Genomic DNA, 22,087 nt, shown 5'->3' with positions numbered 1-22,087 from the left:
AAAAAAATTTATGCCTCATACAGGCTTCGAACCTGTGACCTTCGCGTTATTAGCACGACGCTCTAACCAACTGAGCTAATAGGGCTGTTTGATTTATTAACCGATCATATATTATACAAACTTAAACTACTGCAACTATGCCCATGCTAGCTGCAAGTGCAGGCAGCCAATGCCATCGTCTCATGTATAGCTGAATGAAACTGCGTCGTTTTGCGAAATCTATCAAACTTCTTCATCTCTCTCCCCAGACACTACACTTTGATTTGTTGTTATTCCCGTGGCCAAACCTGTCCTCCGGCTCCGATCTCGAAGAAGATGAGAGTACTACTATCCTTCCTTCTTCTTCTCCTTGCTTCTTCTGCTATTAGATCGAGCTCGTCCCCCGTGACCGATGATCCGTTTCTCGGCATTTCTCCTCTAGGTTTGGCTTTCTTTCTCTCTCTCTCTCTGCTCATTGAAGATCCGATTTGATCTCTCGTTGGCTATTGTTTCTTTTTCGTTTGATTGGGTTTCGTTACCGTGGATGTGTAGATGAGAAGTATTACAAATCATCTTCGGAGATTAAGTGCAAGGACGGATCAAAGAGATTCACCAGAGCTCAGCTCAACGACGATTTCTGCGACTGTGCAGACGGCACTGACGAGCCAGGTTCCTTTATTCGTCTCCGTTGATATCATAAAGTTTGAAGCTTTTATCTTATGTTACGATTTAGCAGATCAGTTTCATTGAGAGAGAATTCAGATTAATATTTGCTCTATTTGTTAAACCTACAGGCACCTCAGCTTGTCCTAATGGCAAGTTCTATTGTCGGAACGCAGGCCATTCTCCTTTAGTTTTGTTTTCTTCCAGAGTCAATGATGGTATCTGCGGTATGTATGTTACTTCATTTATACCTTCTTATGTTCAATATTACTATAGAGAAGAATCAATAAGCTGTTGGATAGTTAGCATTCTGTGTTTATTGGCTCAAATGGTTTGTTTTCCGCATGGGAGCAGATTGTTGTGATGGAAGTGATGAGTATGATGGTATAGTGACATGCTCAAATACATGCTGGGAAGCTGGGAAAGCTGCTCGAGAGAATCTTAAGAAGAAAATCGATACCTATAATCAAGGGGTTGTGATCAGGAGGAAGGAGATCGAGCAGGCGAAAGTGGGTCTGGAGAAAGATGAAGCTGAACTAAAGAAGCTGAAAAGCGAGGAGAAGATTTTGAAAGGACTTGTCCAGCAGCTTAAAGGTTTGCTCTTTCTCTCTTTTGGTGCAATTTGGCATGAGAGTTGAGATTTTTTTGTTTTTGTCTTAGGGAAACTTAAATGGACATATAGTAGTATCATGAGATAATAATCAGTGTATTGGAATGTGAGAGCAGAACCTCGGATATAAGTGTAGTTAGGTGCATGATATGCCTCTGGGTTAGTCTTAAAAATCTTCACTAACCACCAAAAAGGCAGGAAGAAAATGAGAGAATTTATATGACTAGTAGACTACTAGTAGTAGTTGATGTAGTGGAATCAGATAGGATTGTCAACTTCTTTCTCTTTCATTATAACTGGCAATGATGACCTACTTCCGATGATAAAGACAGACATTTTTCCCTTAACAATGTTGGTCTTATGAATAAAGATCTGAAATTTCCCTAATACTTCTTGTGTAGAGCGTAAAGAACAAATTGAGAAGATAGGGGAGAAGGACCGTCTAGAGAAAGAAAAGGAAGAGAAGGAAAGAAAAGAGGCTGAATTAGCAGCCCAGCCGGGAAATGGGACGAGTGAGGAGAAGACAGATGACAATGGAAAAGTTGAAGGAAGCACAGCCGGTGAAGAGATGCCTGGAGTTTCACAGGACGACGAAATTCTGGATGAAAACGAACATCATGATGAGACTGGTAGATACAAGGACTTGGATACAGATGAGGTTAGTTCTTCTCTTGTAAACTGAAATAGATTTGCAAGCTTTCATCTTTTTATTTTTGTTTATTTTGCTTATTCAACAAGTTAACATTCACATGGCTATTAATCCAATACCTTCAGGGCTTTTTCTATTTTGTTGAATTCTCTTGTTATGCTTTAAGCTCAGAGTTGTTGTGTCATCAAGCGGGTACTGAAGTATAATGTGATTTCAGGAGCCAGCAGCTGAAGCTGAACCAACAAGTGTATTGGAAGAGGGAACGCACACTAATCCTGCAAACCAGGTTTGAAAAATGATTTCATTTATATGCTCCTCCAGAAGTTAGATGATGATATAAGGTTGTGTACAATGCAGCATGTTGTGGAGACGAAGGAGGAATCTCCCTCATCTGAGGATCTCATCACAGCTGGATCTCAACATGATGGTAGTACCAAAAAGGAGGAATCAGACGAGGTGAAGAAGGTGGTAGTTTAATTTCATTTTCTGGCCAAATGCTTACAATTTGTTGTCATAAATCTGAGTCTAGTTTTCTGAACTTCCATGATGAAAATAACTCTGACCTTTTGAGAGTTGTCGATTGCAATTTTCTAAGTACTCTATATTCTATATATAGGAGGAGGATATTGTATCGGAGAAGAAGGAAGAGTTGTCAAAGGAGGAATTGGGGCGTCTTGTTGCCTCTCGTTGGACAGGAGAGAAGTCTGATACGCCATCTGAGGCAGATGAGGACTCGAAAGCTGATGATCATGAAAACCATGACCACACGCCCACCAGTCCACAGGAAGTAGAGGAAGATGATGGATTTGTGTCAGATGGTGACGAGGAAACAGGCGACGATGGAAAATACAGCGACCATGAACCCGAAGATGATACCTATGAAGAGGAGTATCGCCATGATTCTACTTCTTCCTACAAATCTGATGGGGAGGATGATCTCGATTTATCAGGTTTGCACTATTGACACAGATGTTTGTATTCTTTAAAATATCATAGTAAGTAAGACATTATTAATATTTGATTACTTATAGAGACAACCTCTAGTCCTACCTGGTTGGAGAAGATACAAAAGACCGTCAAGAACATTTTACAGGCTGTGAATTTATTCCAAACCACCCCAGTGGACAAATCAGGTAAACTAATAGTATATCACTTCAATGGAAAGTAAAATCAAGACTCGTATGTCTTCAGTGATTCACCTTCTACGTTGTGGGATATGCAGAGGCTGATCGGGTACGCAAGGAATACGATGAGTCGAGCTCAAAGCTTAAGAAAATACAGTCAAGGGTTTCGAGCTTAGAAAAGAAGCTAAAACAAGACTTTGGTCTGTATGATAAAAACATCCTAAGCCATTACTTACGTTTTGCCTTTTTCGAGTTAGTCCTTAGTATTATTTTTCTTATTACAGGACCGGAGAAAGAGTTCTATTCATTCCATGGTCGTTGTTTTGAGAGCAAACAGGGCAAGTAAGAAAAATTATAGCAATTCATTGTCTACTTCCTTTCTTTATTAGCATTATCTCAGGTATTATAATTATGTTTATCTTATTCGGTACTTGCCTAATGTCTAGGTATACTTACAAAGTCTGTGCATATAAAGAAGCAACACAAGAGGAGGGCTATTCAAAGACTCAGCTAGGGTAATGTAACGAGGAATCAGTTCGAAGTTGCAATCAGATCTCAGTAACTATCTATCTATGTATTTGGATTTAAACTTCTTTGGCTTAATGTGATTTTCTAGGGGATGGGAAAAGTTTGAGAACTCGTATCAGTTCATGACATATACAAACGGAGATAAGTGTTGGAACGGTCCCGATAGAAGCCTAAAGGTAAATATTCGGATATGGCTACTACATCCAATAAACTGCTCGAACAAAATTAGCTCCAACTATAACTAGACCACTATAAGAATTGATTTCGAGCTTGCAAAGGCCACAGAGACAAGAAATATAAAAAGCTTGACTAATTCTTGACATGCAGATCAAGCTAAGATGTGGGTTGAAAAATGAGCTTATGGATGTTGATGAACCAAGTCGTTGCGAGTAAGTTCTTTGTCATTGGTCTTTTTTACCTGTGTCACGGGTTATAGCGTTTTATCTTTGGGTTTTCATTTATTTTGTCCCCCTCATCTCTTACTCTCTTGTTGCAGATATGCGGCAGTTTTATCTACTCCAGCTCGGTGTCTAGAAGATAAACTTAAAGTAAGCTGATGTGCATCTCAAATATCAAAGCCCCGTGTTTAATTAATTACTCGTTAACACTATCTAAACCGGGTGTTTGGCCTACTTTTTATAGGAACTACAAGAAAAGCTCGAGAAGTTGATGAACCAAGACCAACCTCAGAAGCACGACGAACTATGACCATGTTTCTCAGATTTGTGTCAATTAGACCACTAATCTTGCTCTATCTCAAAACGTCAAGAGGACAAAAAGTAAAAGTATAAACAGAGAATTGATAAGTTCAAGTTTTACCTCATTGAACAATGGAGGTTCTATTTATCAACAGTACTTGAGACAATGTTAAACTTTTGGTTAAGAGAAAAGAACAGTTAGAAATCTGAAATTCGTTAGTAATGTGAAGGCATCTCGCCTACCATTCCAAAGTTCACTTTTTTTAAGATGAGAACGTGGTTTTGTTAGGTCATAAACAAGTGGTAAGTTTGGTTCGGTTTTGGCTCTCTGTCATATACCATTTTTAAATATCTGAAACTTTATCTAAAAAGGAATCCCATTTCCAAAAGAGACAAACTCGAACATGGTATTTCGTTAACGGAATCAAATTATTGCATTTAACACTACTCGAAACCAAACATTAACTTAATCATGTAAATACCATGTGTAAAATAACAGTTAGTTAACTTAAAATTTTGAAACCATATTGTTGACTAGAAATATGAATAGAAGATATTTATTTATTTTTCTGAAAGAACGCGGCCCGACAATAGATCGAGAAGGTACAAAAAGGTCAAAGAAACGAATATTTGTTGTCAATGTGCGTCACCCCTTCGAGGAATATTAAACCGATGGTAAGCAACGTATTGTTAGGTGTCGGTCTTTTGTTGACCCAATCGTAAACCGGGTAACAAGCAATCAATTTTTTGTTGACCCAATCTAAACCAGTGACCTTCTTTTCTATAAGAGAAGAAAGGGCTCAAGACTTGCTTTTATTATTCTCTCTCTCTCTCTCTCTCTATTTTCCTTGTTCGTCAAGCCAGATCTCTCTCAATAAATCTCTCTCATCAGCGAACCTCACTTGTGTCCCTTTGAAATCGCTTTTGTGTAAACGATGGCGATGATAGAGCAAAAGCCGAAGACGAAGATCGTGTGTACTCTCGGTCCAGCTTCGAGATCCGTTGAGATGGTGGAGAAGCTTCTGAAGGCGGGCATGAACGTGGCTAGGTTTAACTTTTCTCACGGATCTCATGAGTACCACCAAGAGACTCTCGATAACCTCCGCCAAGCTATGCTCAACACTGGCATCCTTTGCGCCGTCATGCTCGATACCAAGGTTTGTCAGTATATCGATCACTTATATGTCTATGGTGTTAGCTCTCTCCCCTGAAGTACGTTTCTGATTTCAATTTCACTGTGATCTGGTTTGCGAGTTTCTAATTGGTTTGTTTCTTTTACGATCTGAAACGGTGACGCGTGTATGTTTATTGCTCGTGTTGAATGTCTCTTTTTTGTTATTTTTACTGTTTTGTCTGTATATGCCATTTCTGTTGTGAATCTCTTGATCTGTCTGTCATACATTGATTATTTATGTGATGTCGTTAAAGGTTTCCAATTATAACTTGAATCAGGACCAAATCTGCTATTAAAAAGAGTGTTCAGGTTGTTGAAGACACCATTGCCATTAACAGCACCTTAGATTTAGTGGGAATATGTTTAATCCTTTTTTGATAGATGAATAAGAAACCTGTAATCGTGGACACTTGTAAATTGTAATAAATCATGTTCCTGAACTCTTCTTCTCTCTGGTCTCTCTGTGATTATTGTTCTTTGTGGCTAGAGATGTTAATCATGGTGTGGAGTATACAAGTTATAGCTAAAGTTGAAACCATTTTTTTTTCCGTTTGATATGTTTGTTGTTTATATAAATGTCACACCTGCTTTATGTATGAGGCAGACATGTCCACTCCACAGTTCAAGAAACAAGAGAGACCTGTAGTTGTCGAGTCAGAATAAGCTATGTTGATAGACAGTCAGTCTTCTTGGATTGTTCTCTTGTCTGTGATCGATTTCTGATGTGTGGGAAGTAGAAGTTATGTCCAAGTTATCTAAACTTGTTTGGTGTTTCAGTTGAAGATTTATTTATGTTGTATAATGTGAATGTCTAAATTTGTGGCAGATCTATTTGTGTTTCTGACGGAACTGTTTTTTCTATTTTCTCTTATAAAGGGTCCTGAAATCCGAACCGGGTTCTTGAAAGATGGGAAACCAATACAGTTGAAACAAGGCCAAGAGATCACCATTTCGACCGACTATGACTTGCAGGGTGACGAGAACACGATCTGCATGAGTTACAAGAAGCTGGCTGTAGATGTGAACCCAGGGATGGTCATTCTCTGTGCCGATGGTACTATTTCCTTACTCGTCCTCTCTTGTGACACAGAGAATGGTACCGTCCGTTGCCGCTGCGAGAACTCCGCCATGCTCGGTGAGAGGAAGAATGTCAACCTCCCTGGTGTTGTCGTGGATCTCCCTACTCTCACCGAGAAAGACAAAGAAGACATCATGAAGTGGGGAGTCCCTAATCAGATCGACATGATTGCTCTGTCTTTTGTTAGAAAAGGTTCAGACTTGGTGCAGGTCAGGAAACTACTTGGAAAACACGCCAAGAACATTCTTCTCATGTCAAAGGTATATATATATATGTTAAACCAAATCTCTCTCTCAGTAACAAAAAATTGATTATGATTGTTTTGTGTTTGATTAGGTGGAGAACCAAGAAGGTGTGGCGAACTTCGATGACATTCTTGTCAACTCCGACGCCTTCATGATTGCAAGAGGAGATCTCGGCATGGAGATCCCGATCGAGAAGATCTTCTTAGCTCAGAAAGTGATGATCTACAAATGCAACATCCAGGGGAAACCTGTGGTCACAGCGACACAGATGCTCGAGTCCATGATCAAATCCCCTCGTCCCACAAGAGCTGAAGCAACTGACGTAGCAAACGCTGTCCTCGACGGCACGGACTGCGTCATGCTCAGCGGCGAAACCGCAGCTGGAGCGTACCCTGAGCTAGCTGTGCGTACCATGGCTAAGATCTGCGTGGAAGCCGAGAGCACGCTTGACTACGGAGACGTCTTCAAGAGGATCATGAAGTACTCTCCGGTTCCGATGAGCCCGCTTGAGTCACTCGCGTCCTCTGCTGTCAGAACCGCTAACTCGGCTAGAGCCACTCTCATCATGGTCCTAACCAGGGGAGGAAGCACGGCGAGGCTTGTGGCTAAGTACAGACCAGGGATGCCGATTTTGTCTGTCGTGGTTCCGGAGATCAAAACCGACTTGTTCGACTGGTATTGCAGCGACGAGTCACCCGCGAGGCATAGTCTTATCTTCCGCGGTTTGATCCCTGTGCTGTACGCAGGGTCGGCAAGAGCCTCGCACGATGAATCAACAGAAGAAGCTATTGAGTTTGCGACTCAGCAGGGGAAAGAGAAAGAGCTGTGTAAGACTGGAGACTCCGTTGTTGCTCTACTCCGAGTTGGGAACGCTTCCCTAATCAAGATCTTGACCGTTAAGTGATGATGATTAGGAAAACTCCCGTTTTTGGCGTCTGGCGTTGGAGGAAACGCAACTATATACGTTTTTCTTAATTTGAATTTTATTCAAGATTTGTGATAAAAATCTTGAGATAGAAAACTCAAATTCTCTTTCTTGCTGATTACAACTGTGGTGATCCGTGTGAATCCACTTACAGTTTTTTTTTTCTGGATTTCTATTGGTTGTATGGAACTAATGAATCGTACACGTATCTCTACTATCATGATTTTCTTTTTGTTTTCATTTCTGTATATATATACGTAATCTGAAAATGTATTTAAATGTTATGCTCTAACTAAAAAATACAGAGAGCATGAAGACAATAAAGAAAAAGAGACAGCGCATGGAGTTACCCGCCCATACAAAAAATCATTCCGACAAAGAATTAAAGCCTAAGAACATGAAGATTGAATTATCATCGCCCACACAGAGAAAATCATTCTGACAAGTTTTAATCATTCTCTCTATTTTGTTTACATTTACATCATTATTTGGACATCAATTGACTGACGTATATAATTATTAAACGAGTATAAAACAAAAACACTGAAAGAAACACACAAAGCAAAACTAAAATTGATCATCTCTGTACAGCAACAATTATAAGAAGATTGAAACAAATAATAACAGATAACATCTCCATGGATTTTTCTTTGTTCAACAATCTGAAGGAAAGAACATCATTTTTATGTACATAGAACAAGAACAACAAAACCAAGATGTTTTAGTTTATGAGTGTTTTGTTCTTCTTTTGATCAGCGAGAAGATCCAGAGGATGATGAAGAAGAAGAGAAGAATCCACTAAATGGCCATGAAAACGAAAACCTTCTTCCATTACCACTCCTCGCATCATCCTCTCTTCCATTCCCTTCCACATTCTCAATAACGTTTCCGTTACTACTCTCCGGAACAGTAGTTCTTGTCCTCGTTGGTCTCTCCGATTCAACCTTACTTCCATCACCATCCGCAGAAGGAAGCTCGAACCGACACACGGGACAAGAGCTATGAAGCTCAAGCCACGGAACAATACACTTAACGTGAAACTTATGCTTACAGGGCATCTCTTTAGCTTCTTCCTCCACTCCTTTTTCAAACTCATCCAAACAAACCGAACACTGCAGCAACGGGTCAGTTATCTTAACCGTAGGCAAAGCATCGACGACTTCTTTGCGAGCAGGTGGAGTCCCTTGCCTGTTAGGATCATTCTCAGCTAAATGCTGAAGCAAAAGATCTAGACCAGGTCCGATGAAGTAATCTCCAAGCGAAGTCAAAGCAGGATGATGGCTACTCTGCGCTTGTTGTCCTTGAACGACGAGGGACTGGTTCAGGGGATTGATCATTATAACTCTATTGCTCTCTCGATCATCAGATGTGTCGTACTCAGAAGCAATCCCTGCGCGTATCCCTTGAAGCAACTGTAATATATTATTCCCTGAGCTTCTTCGTCTTCTCCTTAAGAGAGATTCAAACTCTCTGTCCAGATCAATCTCTCCACCGTGTCGTCTAGCTAGATGATGACGGTAGACATCATTATCATTGTCTTCTTCTTCTTCTTCTTCATCAAACTCTAACTCTGCTCTCCTAAACCTTCTTGGTCTCCGAGGAGTACTCATCATTCCAAGCAAGACTGGTGCCCATAGAGACATAGCACGGTCTGTTCCCGGGTCTTGAACGCCACTTCCATTACCATTACTGCTCATTTCTTCGATGAATCCGCTTTGGCAAAAGGGACATTTGATCTCAGATTCCGTTACTGGATTCACCATTTGTGAACACATGTGACACCAATACCTAGCTGCCATTGTTTCCTCCATGTCTTTCTCCTTTCAACCTCCCTAAATCTGCAGACAAGAGGAGGAGTAACACAATGAAACCCTCCAAACTCTGTTTTGTTTGCCTATCATCTTGCAATTCGTTTTTCTAGTTCAGATCTAAAGACAAGAGAATTGTATCCCTCTTAAAGTTTCCAACTTTGACCAATCAATTAGTACAAGTTTCAGACAAGAACTATGTTTGAAAAGGAGAGGACAAGTCAAGCTTCTTTCTTACACAGATTTGAATAGAATCCAAAACCCCACAAAACAAAAGAAATTAGAATCTTGTAAAAAGATCAAAGAGGAAAGAACCGTTTACAAAAGGAAACAATTTTTTGTCCTCCTTTTTCCAATAACATTTATCAATTAACAAACGAAAAAGGATTGAAAATCATGAAAGAAAAAACCCAGAAAAAAAATTGCACAACAACCTTTACCTTTAAATATCCTTTGAATCTGTTCTTCCTTCTTTTGGTTATTTCTAAGAAATTAAACCCCCAAAAAGCTTAAGAGATTTTTTTTAAGATGCTTTTGCGAGAGGGTTGGAGAAAAAAAGAGAGAGAGAGAGAGAGGAAATGAAGAAGAGAAAGAGTGGAAGGAAACAAAAACAACCCAACCACGTCCTCTCTTCTAACCCAAACTCCTTGCCTTGTTTCCTCTTTTACTTTATGTCCTTTTCTTAATTAGCATTGATTGTTAGTATTAAATCATTAATGAAGTTTTAAGACTTTTTGTTAATTTTAGTCTAGCTCATTCAACGCTTGTGGTCTCCGTCTGATTACGTTTCCATGTTATTTATTTGGTCATATTATAATGACTACTATATGTATGCTACTTGCAAGAGAGAATAAAGTACATGTCTACTATCTAAAATGTATGTAAATATTCGTTTGATGTAAGACTTAACAGGTTGTTAATTTTTATATCTTTATAGATGGGTGAACTATATCGTTCGCTTGACATTAATTTTATATGATTGAAGAATGAAGATAACTTCTTTTAAACGGAATTGGACCGAGTATTCTCTATTACATTCTTGATTCTTCAATAATGTGTTCACAAACTGTTTCATTATGCGTTATCAACAAGTAACCACTTCATACTTGGAACCCACTACTCCAGCCAAAGGTGTCTAAATCACCAACAGAGGAAACCCTGTTTAAAAGAAAGATTTCACACTAGACCATTTACAATGGACTAGCAGCAGTTGTATGTACCCTTTTAAAAGAAAGATAACACATTAGATTATGCGTTCGTTATGTTTTCCCAGTCGAATGAAATATATGTTTCCTTCCTCCACAACATGGAGACCAAGAGGAGGGACTTTATTGACTAAATGAGCTAAATATAGGGGAAAAAAACTCACAAGTTCTAATTTCTTATATAAGATTCATATGTAAAATGTTTTGTCTTGGGGGAGGAAAAACGAACAATATGTTTTTTTTTTGGGTTTAAATCAAACAATATTTGTCATAAAATATAAAATTAGAATGATAATGAAAATTCATAAGATAGTGGATATTTGGTGATGTCCCTCTGACTATTGAACATGACTTGTCTCCAGAGCGGAGCCTGTAACTTCAGTCATACATGATCCGACATGCAGGCGAACTCCTGGGCAAGAAAGCTAACTCCGTGCTCATTTTAAGTTTCTTGCGGCTGGTGGGTATAGGTTTTATAATTACTTTCTTTAAACAGAATCCGTTTTTTAAGATGAATTCTACCATTTCTTTATCTTCCTCATTTCCTTCATATTCATCCCATTCAAAAGTTTCAAGCCGCGTTACCAGACATTCAGGAACTGAGCTCTGTTCACTCCAGCTGGGGCGCAGTTCACTTTTAATGCACCGCTGAGATAAATTGAGAGAATGAGAGGACATAAATACACAACGCATTAGAGATAAATGTAAATAGAGCAAAGGAAACTGAATGATTTGGGACGAAATATATGTACCTTATAAAGCTTGAGGTATCGTAGATTAGGAGAGTTATTGAGCATACGCATAAGTAGACTCAACCATTCTGTTTCACATGTACATATCTGTAAATGTTTAAGACAGTGGAAAACACTGCCAACATGACACAAATTCTGCATAAGAGACCCCAATAAGTTAAATAAACAGTGTTAGTGCCAATTACATATTTTATCAACAAGGACACATTATGTATCAATAAATTAGTACCGACGAAAACCCAAGAATTAATTACCAAGCTAGTGAGCTAAAAACAACATATTACCTTTGAGGTTTGGAAGCAGAGAACAAGACGCTTGGCTGAAGATAGAGAACATAGAAGCTTGGCTGAAGATAGAGAACATCAAAGAAGGTAAAATCTTTTTATGTATTAGTTATATCATTTGTAATGAGAAGTTTTGAATCCTATAACATTTTGAAGTTTTGATCATGTGGCTAAGTGTTGATGCTCACTGCAGGCTTTTACTGAATCACTTTGGTTTACCCCGAAAGCGAGGTAATAACTGGACTTTTTCAATGAGTGTTATTATCATTAAGCCTTACGCACAGCTCAGACTCATCGAATATGCTTCTCTGTCTTATAAGTACTACACTTTGCTTTTGCTATTTGGTGTTTCAAGGAAAGAAATCTGCTCTCAGGTATATATTTAAATATATGGTTTCCGTTGCCATTTAAAATAGAATTCATATTCTCAGTTTCTCTCACAAATGAGTCATTGGTGTTTGGTTCAACTTCATTTGCTTAAACCACCGTTGAGTCATGTGAACATGAATATGCATAAAGGAACATGGGTATGTAATCTCATAGGACGGCTCGGATGCTTACAAGAGACCAGCATGTCGCAATGAGTACCGTCAAGTGTGGATTTCATAGGACGGCTCGAATGATGCAGTCAAGCGTGAATACTCGTAAGAAAGGTAAAATTATTGGCTGTAGAATCGTCTGCAATATTTATCATCGTTAATAATACAATCATACAACGTTAAAAAAATTAATATGTCATGCATATTTTTTCATTATCAACTTTCTGTCTTTCTCCGTTCTCCTTTCGCTGCTTCGAATAAATTTTTTAGTATTAGACTATTAGTTTTTGATTATTCTTTCACCGCTTTATAGAACCACTTGTATCTCTATCTCGAAAACATAATATCATCACGTTTTTGCAGTGTTAGACGAGGTTTTCAGTGTCGTTCATTCGTCTAAATGTAATTTTACTTCACCATGTGGAAGCACCGTAGCCTATTGGTTAAGGTTTAAAGGCTTCTACATCCAGGTCTGGGGTTCAAATCCCAGACTATGCAATTTATTGCAGATTACAGAAAATCCAGGTTTCAAGTCCCGGAGAAAGCGGTTTATTAAATAATTATGCAGACTACAGAGGAAAGATTTGCAATGAATCTTCAACATGGTGCAAGTAAATCTGGCCAGGCGTGGATCTTCATAGGACGGCTCAGGTGATGCAGTTAGGCGTAGGTCTTCATAAGGCATGTAGTATTGTCGGTTGTCGAATCGTCTATGTAATATTTCCTATATCATAATTGTAAGATCTTAATAAATCAGCGTTAAAAAAAAAAAAATTTTACTTCACCATACACACATTTAAAACAAAGCCTGGCAGTAATTTCACACAGACAACACTCCAATACACATTTTGGGAAATGAAGAAGGCATTACAAACCCAAACTAATGAACTATAATTAGAATCTACCATTTTTCCACCCAATATATAATTGGTAGCGTTAGATAGCACCTCTTCTTTTCACAACCAATCTTCTTGTAACAACACCAACAATACTCACTCTCTCTCTCTCTCTCTCTCTCTCTCTCCAAAAAACTCCATTTCTCAGCAAATCCAAATCAACACAAACCCTAATTTAGTCCCCTTAAATTTCTTCAACTTCTCGGCCGTTTCGTCAATGTGGCGGCCGTGGCGCAAATCGTCGGTTAAGATTCACGACACCTACTCTCCCACCGCCACCTCCACCGCCTCCTCCTTCTCTTTCAAAGACATTCACCACCTCTGCACCGACGATTCCTCTTCCTTACCTTCTTCTCCTTACAATTCTTCTTCTCCCTCACGTAACCGCGTCTCCCGAGTTTTCCACCGAGTATGCGCGTCCAACTTGATCCTCCGATCCTGGCCAACTCGTCCGTCTAACCAGCTCCTCCGCCGCAACCCGCAATCCAAAGCCGAGCCAGATGTCGAACGGATTTCTCTCCCTGGCGCCGAGAGCAGCATCGTCGTCTACTTCACCAGCCTCCGCGTGGTTCGTACTACGTTCGAAGAATGCCGAGCCGTCACAGCGATCCTCCGTAGCTTCCCCGTGAGAATCGACGAGCGAGATCTCTCGATGGACGCGTCATTCGCGGCGGAGCTGGAGCGGATCTTCGATGGCGACAAGAAGGATCTCCAGAGCAAGACGAAGCTGCCGCGCGTGTTTATCGGCGGACGGTACGTCGGAGGAGCGGAGGAGGTGAAACAGCTTCATGAAATCGGAGAGCTGAAGAAGCTCGTGCAAGAGTTGCCGAGGACGGAGCCACGTGTGTGTGAGATGTGCGGCGGTCACAGGTTCGTGCCGTGCAACGTGTGTCACGGTAGCCATAAGGTGCACACGGAGAAGCTAGTAGGGTTCAGAACATGCTCGACTTGCAATGAGAACGGGCTCGTTAGGTGTTCCTCTTGTTTCTTCGTTTCCGCATCTCACGCCTAACTCCTAGATTTTTTTGTTCTTAAAAGTTATTTTTTTTTGTTCTAATTCTACTCGATAACTGGAATAATTAAAAATATACTATATGTTTTCAGAAGTTTCCGATCTGTAGAAAAAAGTAGGAGTTATTCATGAGAGTGGTTCTTCATGCAGTTGAAGGTTGTTATTGGTGATGATTCATATCACATACAAACCTTTAAATGACTCAATTTTTTTTTTTTTTTGCGAATTGCAACAATAAAATATTTTTCAGTAATTCATTTATTATTTAAATACGAATATTATTTTTCCAGAACCTCCGTATGAAATATGGTTGCTCTTATAGAATAGTTCGTAATGTTGTAGAATATGCCCAATTGACGTATATGTTTACCATGCTTCAAAAGCATATCACTTCTATATTCGAATTCAGCGCAACGTCTGGCTTAAACAAATCAGAAAAATAGCATGCATCATAAACGTGTGATGGATTACAGACATCTCATAACACTTTCACCATCGACCTACAGAAACCAAATTGTAAGGACATACGTATATAAGAATGTAAAAAACCTTGAGCTACAAGTCTCCAGGCTGAACCACGCCAAACCAAATTAAAGCGAGTCTCTGGGAGGCTGAGGATCAGGCAAGCCCTGGATAATGCCACAACGGAGACCGTTTGCTGGAAAGCTGTACTCATCCCTCTGGGATAGTTCTGGCGGGCCGACATTAACATAAAGCTGTTGACCTAAGTAACGTTTCTCGAGAATCTCAGACCGAATATTCCACATGCCACAGTTGTCGAAAGTCAATAAGATGGCTCCCCAACATTTGGGATAAACTTGGATTGTGTGTCGGTATACTGCGTCTAATAGATTATAGTTCTTCGCCGGCGTCCACTTCCCTGGCTCAACCCTAGACACACACATTAGTCCTCTTTGAACCAAATGTTCTCACCAAAACTAATTAACTTGCAAATGTTAGTCCAAATTCGCTACGTTTTCAATTTTGTCATATCATATACTGAAACAGATTCTAAAATATGAAATTTCTGCAGAATATATATATATATGTGTGTGTGTATGTTCTTTAACATAAATTATAATTTCTGTCATATTCTATATTAGAAGCAATAAGAATGGTACAGTTTTATATGTCATATTCTATATTAGAAGCAAGAAGAATGATAGTCGTATTTTACCCAAAAAAATGATATATAGTCGTACACGTGTTACTTGCGGTTTATATTTTAAAATGATGAATATTGTGTAAATTTAGATATATGATCATGTACTTAAATCTGTATATACTATCTGAAGTTTTACCTAATATGACAATTATAATCAATTCAGAACAAGAAACGAGACGCTTTCTCTTTCTCTCCAACTTTCCTCTCGAAACTCAAAACAAAATCTGATAAAGCTCCGGCGTCCGGCTAGCGCGTGAGCGCCACCACCGGCGCCGGAGGCTCCCTTCTCTCTATACCTCGGTTTTTCCCTTTGCTTCTCCACCGGTTTGTTCTTCTCCCATCCGATATGCTTCAGAAACTGGTTTTGGGTTTTGTTCCCGGTGAAGGCCTTACTCGAGAGAGGTTCGATATGGTGATGTTCCGCTTTATCTGGTCTCTTGGCGAGGTTGTGTAGTGATTTCAGGTGGTTTGGAGCCGGCTTTTAGGGTTTAATGGAGGAGATCTGATTTTTCCCACTTTCAGATTTGCTCTCGGTGCTCATCGTCCTTGGCGGAGGAGTGAAGGTTTGGCTTCCCTGGTTTGAGGTTCATTGTAATCTCTGGCCGGTGGTGTCGTTCGGTATCGTCGGTGGACATAACTTCTCTCCTCGGTGTCTTGGAGTTTGGGTGTCTAGTCGGCGGTGTCTAGTGAACTCCGGAGGATCCTTCTACCTCGGAGCCGTGTCTTGAGTTTGGGCTACGCAGGCGGAGATGGTGGCTCGACTCTGTTCCGGCACGTCGGGGTTACGAGAACAGCTTTAAATGTAGTCGTCTATGGCTCTTCGGCGGCTGTTCGTCGACCCTCTTCGCTATGGACCTCCGCTGCTTTGTCTCTCTATGGTTCTTCGGGTTGGTGATGGCGGTCTTCCTCTCGAAGTTTGTCTCTCGGTTCACATTGCTTCCTCTTCCCTGTTGGCACCAGGAAGAGGCTTAACAAGCACGGTCTTCTGCTTCTCGGTTCTCGACAAGCAGCAAATGTCAATGCGAATTGAGCTTTTGGTCTTCATTGGTCGTTTGCTCTTTGGCGCTTGGTGTCAACATTTGGCTGATTCACATATCCCAGTGTCAAAGGTGGTCACTTGAACAGCTTTGGTAGTGTGATAAGCATTTTTCGTGCAGGTTGGGAGGCTTTCTATATGGAGTTTGGTGGTGAGCACAAGCCCGATTCTTGCATTGTTCGGCGTTTGAGGTAATTTTTCCTTGTATGTCTTGCGCTTCATCGACAAAGAAGAATGCAAATCCGACAAGATCACTGATTATCAGCTCCTTCAGGCGACGTCTCGGGGACTCCGGCATCCGAGAGGTAAAACCCACTTCCCCGGGATTAACGTCAATAGAAGAGAACGGTCATCGGTAGTTTAGTGATTACTAAGCTATTTAGCAGAACGCGTCGGTTTAGTGGTGGTGCGAAACTATATTAGCAAACGTATTGATCTAGATTGTTTTGTTCGAGTCCGGTTTGTATTTCGACTTTGACGCCCTTTCGGGTTGATTAAAAAAAAAAAAAAAAAAAAAAAAAAAGTGTTACCTAATATGCATTTGATAAAAAAACATTTTCAAAATTGTGTGTGTGTGTGCGCGCGCGGGGGAGAGATAGTAGATATATATACTTAGACCATCTTTAACGGTGATCCTTAATGGGATCCTTAAGCTAATTTGGTGATTTATTTAAATGAAAACAAAATTAAAGGGGGAAAGTCGATCCTTAATAGGTAGTTTTTGTGACCGATTATTATGGACGGTTTTGAGGAACCGTGTGGAGGCCACCATGTAATGGTCTTTAGGTTCTTGATCAGCGGTCACAAGAACACCAAAACACTGACCAACATGAAGATCAAGTGAGTCATATAAGTTTTGCAGAGTGTGAGATCCTTCTAATTCCACAAGCGTTAAACATTCTCAAATCTATCTGTAGACTGTAGATACTTTTCTTGTAACCTAACTTGCTACACAAGAAACTAATATATATCAATACCGGACTCGTGCAAGAAACAATATATAAATATGCTTTTGCTCACCACGTGAAGAGGAAAGGCTCGTCGAGATTGTTGATGACATTAATGACGATGTTATTGTTGGTAGTTGTGTTAAGATTGGGGCCGGGAAATTTATCGTGATCATAATAGCTTTCTGAGGACCTGGGCGGAACTTCTTTCATGGATCAGAAACGCAGGAACTGCGGACCTGAAGCTCCTGCGTAAAGTCGCAACACAAGCCGCAGTCTTTCATCTCTGGAAGCAACGGAACAACGTCGTGCACAACCACATCTCCATCCCTGCAGCTGCAGTCTTCGCTGGGCTAGACAGAGAAGTGAGAAACATCATATCTGCCAGACTGCCAAGAGAAAGCGCAAACAGTTTAGCTCACTCATGTCTCTTTGGCTGAGATAATTAACCAGTTGATATATTCCTTGTTCCAGCTTATTTTTTCTTCTTTTTTGCCAAGTTGGATCTAACCTAAGATTAGTATGTACAATCTTCTTTTCATTAATATGAAATTTACAGTTTAGCAAAAAAAAAAAAAGCTTTCTGAGGAATTCTGAGGGGTGAAATCGTGCCATACATTACTTTCCACGTAAAAAATAAGTAAGGATCCTCAGCCTTTATTACAGTCGTTAAAACAGTAAGTAAAAATCCTAGGATCACACTCTTTCTTACCATCTCTCGCTTTAAATTCTTTTTAATGGTACAAACTTGAAGAAATTAACTCTACTTTTCTTTAAAAGGAGACTACTTCTGGTTTCTTTGATAAATGTTTAAAGATCAATATATACATGATAGAGATGAAAAAATTCGGACAAATAAAGCTAAGTTTGTGAAGGGCCGTGTGTTCTCTAGTTTACAACAAAGATTTGTGTTCTCTATTTTGTAAAAAAAAAACATATCGTTAACTAATCTAAACTTAAAATATCAACTCTAAACCCTAAACCTTTAAATCTAAACCTTAAAATATCAACTCTAAACTCTAAACCCTAAATCCTAAATCTAAACTTAAAAAATTAACTCTAAACCCTAAATCATCAACTCTAAACCCTAAACCATGAAACATCAACTCTAAACCCTAAACCCCGAAACATCAACTCTAAACCCTAAACCTTCAAATCTAAACCCTAAAACATGAACTCTAAACCCTAAACGTAAACCCTAAACCCAACCCTAAATCTAAACTTAAAACATCAACTCTAAACCCTAAATCATCAACTCTAAACCCTAAACCATGAAACATCAACTCTGAACCTTAAATAGTATAATTCAAAAAAATTTCGAAATAATATAATTCAAAAAAAATTAAAAATATATTTTTTTCTTTTTAAAGATTTTTTATTTATTTAAATATTTATTTATTATATATATAAAAAACAAAGGTATAAGAGTCTTTTGCCACTTAATAAAGAATGAATTTTTGAAAATGTCTATTTAGTGATGGTAAAGATCAAAAGTGGTGGTATGAAAGTGGTAAACATAAAATTTCTCCATGTTAAAATTACATCAAATTTGGTGTTTTGGTGTTATTTTTTTTTATCATTTCCAACTATAACACCAAATCTTACACAAAAGTAATATTACATATTATTTAATGTTTTCATTTTTAATAATTTTTATATTTTATATTTGTAATTAATAAATATTTTTGTAATTTATATTTTTAAAATTTATTTACATTTATAGTTTTCAGTTTATAAATATTATACCTTTTATGTATTTATTTATATAAATATTCTAATAAAAATTTAAAACTATTAATTATGAAAAACACATAACAAAATATCTATACTATTAAAAAAGCATTCTTAAAAATCTACTTTAAAATGTTGTTAAACCTATTTATTAGAAAGTTAACAAATTAAAGAAAATATAAATATACGTGACTATTAATATGCAGTTATTAATATTAAAGCTACTGTTGTTTTATTCTATTTTTGTGGACAATTGTACCTAACTTATACTTCTATTTAATTAAATATAATTATAATTTATTTTATTTTTTACTAAGCCCATCTATCTAACCAGATATATGTGATTTACGACATATGTTGATGGAATTTTTAACTTTTTACTAAACTTATTTTTTAATAAAAATCTACCAAACAAACATAAAAGCTTGGTATATCACATGTTATGACATTTTGTTGCAATTAAGATAAAAAAATTGATCGAAACAGTATAATATAAAACTATAAACCATTTTGTCTATGTCATGAAAATTAGCCAACATTGGTCAAAGCAATTAATTTATAATCTTTATAATCTTTATAGCAGAGTTTTCATAAAAGTTATACTATACTAGATCTTTTTTTTCCGCGCTTCGCGCGGATAATTGCTTTCTATATGTAATTGTTGATTTTTTATATGAATATCAAATATTATAGACTATAGTTGCTTTTTATATTTAATTGTTGATTTTGTTGTATTATTTTTATATAATCTCTTGTTATATTTAATTGTTGATTTTGTTTTATATTGAAAGTATTTAAATTCAAAGAAAGTGTTTTTTCTTGTTTTCTCTCGTTTAAAGGGTTTTCATAGTTTTATTTCAAAACACTTTTGATGAATTGTAATAGATAAGTTTTTATTTTTGTGGTATTGGACTTTTAATAAGCTAAGGTGGATCAATATATAATTAAATGTAAGAAATAGTAGTGTACATAATTTTTTTATAACGACTAATTTTATTAAACTTAGGTGGAGTTTACATAATCCTTCATGAAGAGGATGAACAATTAAAGTAAGTACATTGTAATAACATACAAATAAATTGTCATTCGGAATTCTAGCTTTAGACAAAAGATCCACCACCTAATTTGTCTTTCTTCGCGTCCAAGTAAATGAGATATCTTCAAATCTTTGCACCCACCAGCATTTTTCCATGATCCAGTTATAAGCTCCAAAGTGAAGATTACCACTCTTTATAACATAATATGAAGTCAGTAGCTAAGGTGTAACATAATATGAAGTTCGTAGCTTATAACCTATTAATAGGCTTGTGGTTAAAAAAACATAATAATAAGCTAAGGTAGATCAATAGCTAGTTAAGAAGTTCGAAGCTTTTGTTCGTGCATTTAAAAGCAAATAATTATTTTAATCCATAAATCTCGAATCAAAGCAACATATTTTTGTATCTCTTACCAATCTTTTCAAGTTGTAAAGCCATTGTATATATATATATATATACTTTTAACTATCTTCTTAACTCTTATCAGAATTTTGGGTTTCTTCTATGATTTTCATCAATGAAGTAATGTTTGGTAGAGAAACATATAGTTGTTCCTAAATGAACAATGGTTTTGAGAAGTACAAAAGAACAGCTATTAACTTTTGACCTTGGCTTTTGTTAATCATCATTAAGCTTGTAGATTTTCATCTTATAATTTATCCATATCTAGCGTGTTCAGACTTAAGAGTACACACAAAAAATAAGATGATGACTACATAACCTGACAGATTTCTATTTGTTTCATGAACTATTCTTGGACCATCAAGAGATGCAAGTCCAAACACGGACCATCAAGAGAAAGCAATGGTGATCGGTCTCTTGTGGTGCCTCTTTGATCGTGCTACTACCAATGAGGAGGACCCTGGCCGAATCCACATAATACTTGCAACGATAGGACTGGTTTATGTAGTGCAACATGTCTCGACATATGTTGTGATACGAACTGCCATAAAAGTTTAGTGGTAGCATGGGGTTTGTTTCTTCGTCGGTGCTTTTCATTTGTGCCAATGCCATGCCATGACCCTTGGTAAAGCCGGTTTACAAAATTGTAAGCGGATTGCTTTTATTATTAGTTATTTAAATAGTGTGATGATAAATATAATATTTATTTTAACTATTAGCCCTTTCAAAGTCTAAAGGTCATTACTAATTTGTAATTTTGTAGCCTGCGGTACAAACATCCACTTACCATTTAATCCAATTTCTAATCGTTTTATTATTGGGTTATGGTGGCAAAGTTTCGATAATAACCTGGATGGTTTTTGTTGGACAGACTAAGTATATTATTTTGAAACTCTTACTGAACATAGGGCGGGGAACATAGGGACATATGGGGTCAAGTGATCCCACTAAATTGGAAAAAAAAATCTTTAGTGTATTTAAAAAAAACAAATACTATAATATTTAGTTAAAATTTGGCATTTGACTCCATTAATTTATGTCAAAGTTCTCATATACCTCCAATAATTTATAAAAAAGTTTATTTTTGTTATAATAATAGCCCGAGTGCATGAGTTATTTTTTGTTATAAAAAAGTTTTGCTAACATGACATGAGAGAGAACAATCTTAAAATAACCTTTAAGAGCCCGAGTGCATGAGTTATTTTTAATTTGGCTGGATGTTGGGAAAACTAATGAAATTAACCGTTTATGACTACAATGACTACAACAAAATTCTCTCAAATTCATCCTTATGAGTATTCCCTCTCCCTATTCTTACACAGCACAGCCTCTCTCTCCCCCACACACACTCTTCTTAATCTCCTAATTGGTTTGCATTGAACTTGATACTCCTTGTCGCTACCGGCACAACTGATCCGTGGGATGAGAAAATCTCATGTCATACGTCTAAGCATAAGAGGCTACATGAAGCATCAGATTTTCCCTCGATCTAGCCAAAGATGCCATTTCATTGCTCTTTACTTCATCTCCAGCTTATGATTCTCAACTACTTGTCCACCGTCTTTTCCGTGCTGGCCGCTTTGGTTTCACCTCTGAATCC

At 37.8% G+C, this 22,087-nt stretch overlaps 4 protein-coding genes and 1 non-coding gene across 8 annotated transcripts; 3 read left to right on the top strand and 2 right to left on the bottom strand.

The window, feature by feature from the left end:
- Window positions 1–11: 11 nt before the first annotated feature.
- On the bottom strand, window positions 12–85 carry TRNAI-AAU. The gene has a single exon. It is a non-coding gene; the product is annotated as a tRNA-Ile (tRNA).
- A 69-nt stretch (window positions 86–154) lies between these two features.
- Window positions 155–4,471, top strand: LOC103845078 (glucosidase 2 subunit beta). 4 transcript variants are annotated; one of them, XM_033281498.1, is made up of 16 exons: window positions 155–421; window positions 532–648; window positions 774–869; window positions 997–1,236; window positions 1,654–1,910; window positions 2,119–2,187; window positions 2,259–2,357; window positions 2,521–2,851; window positions 2,933–3,034; window positions 3,124–3,225; window positions 3,310–3,367; window positions 3,472–3,540; window positions 3,642–3,729; window positions 3,881–3,942; window positions 4,050–4,101; window positions 4,196–4,471. In XM_033281498.1, the coding sequence occupies exons 1-16, from the start codon at window positions 316–318 to the stop codon at window positions 4,259–4,261; spliced, it is 1,914 nt and encodes a 637-aa protein (XP_033137389.1). In that variant the 5' UTR covers window positions 155–315; the 3' UTR covers window positions 4,262–4,471. The 4 variants fall into 4 exon arrangements, with proteins under 4 accessions (XP_033137389.1, XP_033137388.1, XP_033137387.1 ...); XM_033281497.1 differs by having other exon boundaries at window positions 2,518–2,851; XM_033281496.1 differs by having other exon boundaries at window positions 156–421; window positions 2,259–2,366; window positions 2,518–2,851.
- A 473-nt stretch (window positions 4,472–4,944) lies between these two features.
- Window positions 4,945–7,913, top strand: LOC103845077 (probable pyruvate kinase, cytosolic isozyme). The gene is made up of 3 exons (XM_009121906.3): window positions 4,945–5,408; window positions 6,302–6,763; window positions 6,840–7,913. Exons 1-3 carry the CDS (start codon window positions 5,187–5,189, stop codon window positions 7,650–7,652), a joined length of 1,497 nt encoding a protein of 498 aa, XP_009120154.2. The 5' UTR covers window positions 4,945–5,186; the 3' UTR covers window positions 7,653–7,913.
- Window positions 7,914–8,217: 304 nt separating this feature from the next.
- Window positions 8,218–10,147, bottom strand: LOC103845076 (E3 ubiquitin-protein ligase SIRP1). The gene is made up of 2 exons (XM_009121905.3): window positions 9,922–10,147; window positions 8,218–9,511 (listed from the first exon to the last, which is right to left on the bottom strand). The coding sequence occupies exon 2, from the start codon at window positions 9,482–9,484 to the stop codon at window positions 8,426–8,428; it is 1,059 nt and encodes a 352-aa protein (XP_009120153.1). The 5' UTR covers window positions 9,485–9,511; window positions 9,922–10,147; the 3' UTR covers window positions 8,218–8,425.
- A 2,776-nt stretch (window positions 10,148–12,923) lies between these two features.
- LOC103845075 (uncharacterized protein At5g39865-like) lies at window positions 12,924–20,617 on the top strand. The gene has a single exon (XM_033281504.1). It carries the CDS (start codon window positions 13,375–13,377, stop codon window positions 14,167–14,169), a length of 795 nt encoding a protein of 264 aa, XP_033137395.1. The 5' UTR covers window positions 12,924–13,374; the 3' UTR covers window positions 14,170–20,617.
- The last annotated feature ends 1,470 nt before the right edge of the window (window positions 20,618–22,087 follow it).

Source organism: Brassica rapa, chromosome A10, assembly GCF_000309985.2.
Source record: "Brassica rapa cultivar Chiifu-401-42 chromosome A10, CAAS_Brap_v3.01, whole genome shotgun sequence".
Lineage (NCBI taxonomy): Eukaryota > Viridiplantae > Streptophyta > Magnoliopsida > Brassicales > Brassicaceae > Brassica > Brassica rapa.
Note: the sequence above shows the minus strand (reverse complement) of the source record. Positions and strands in the feature narration are given on the sequence as shown.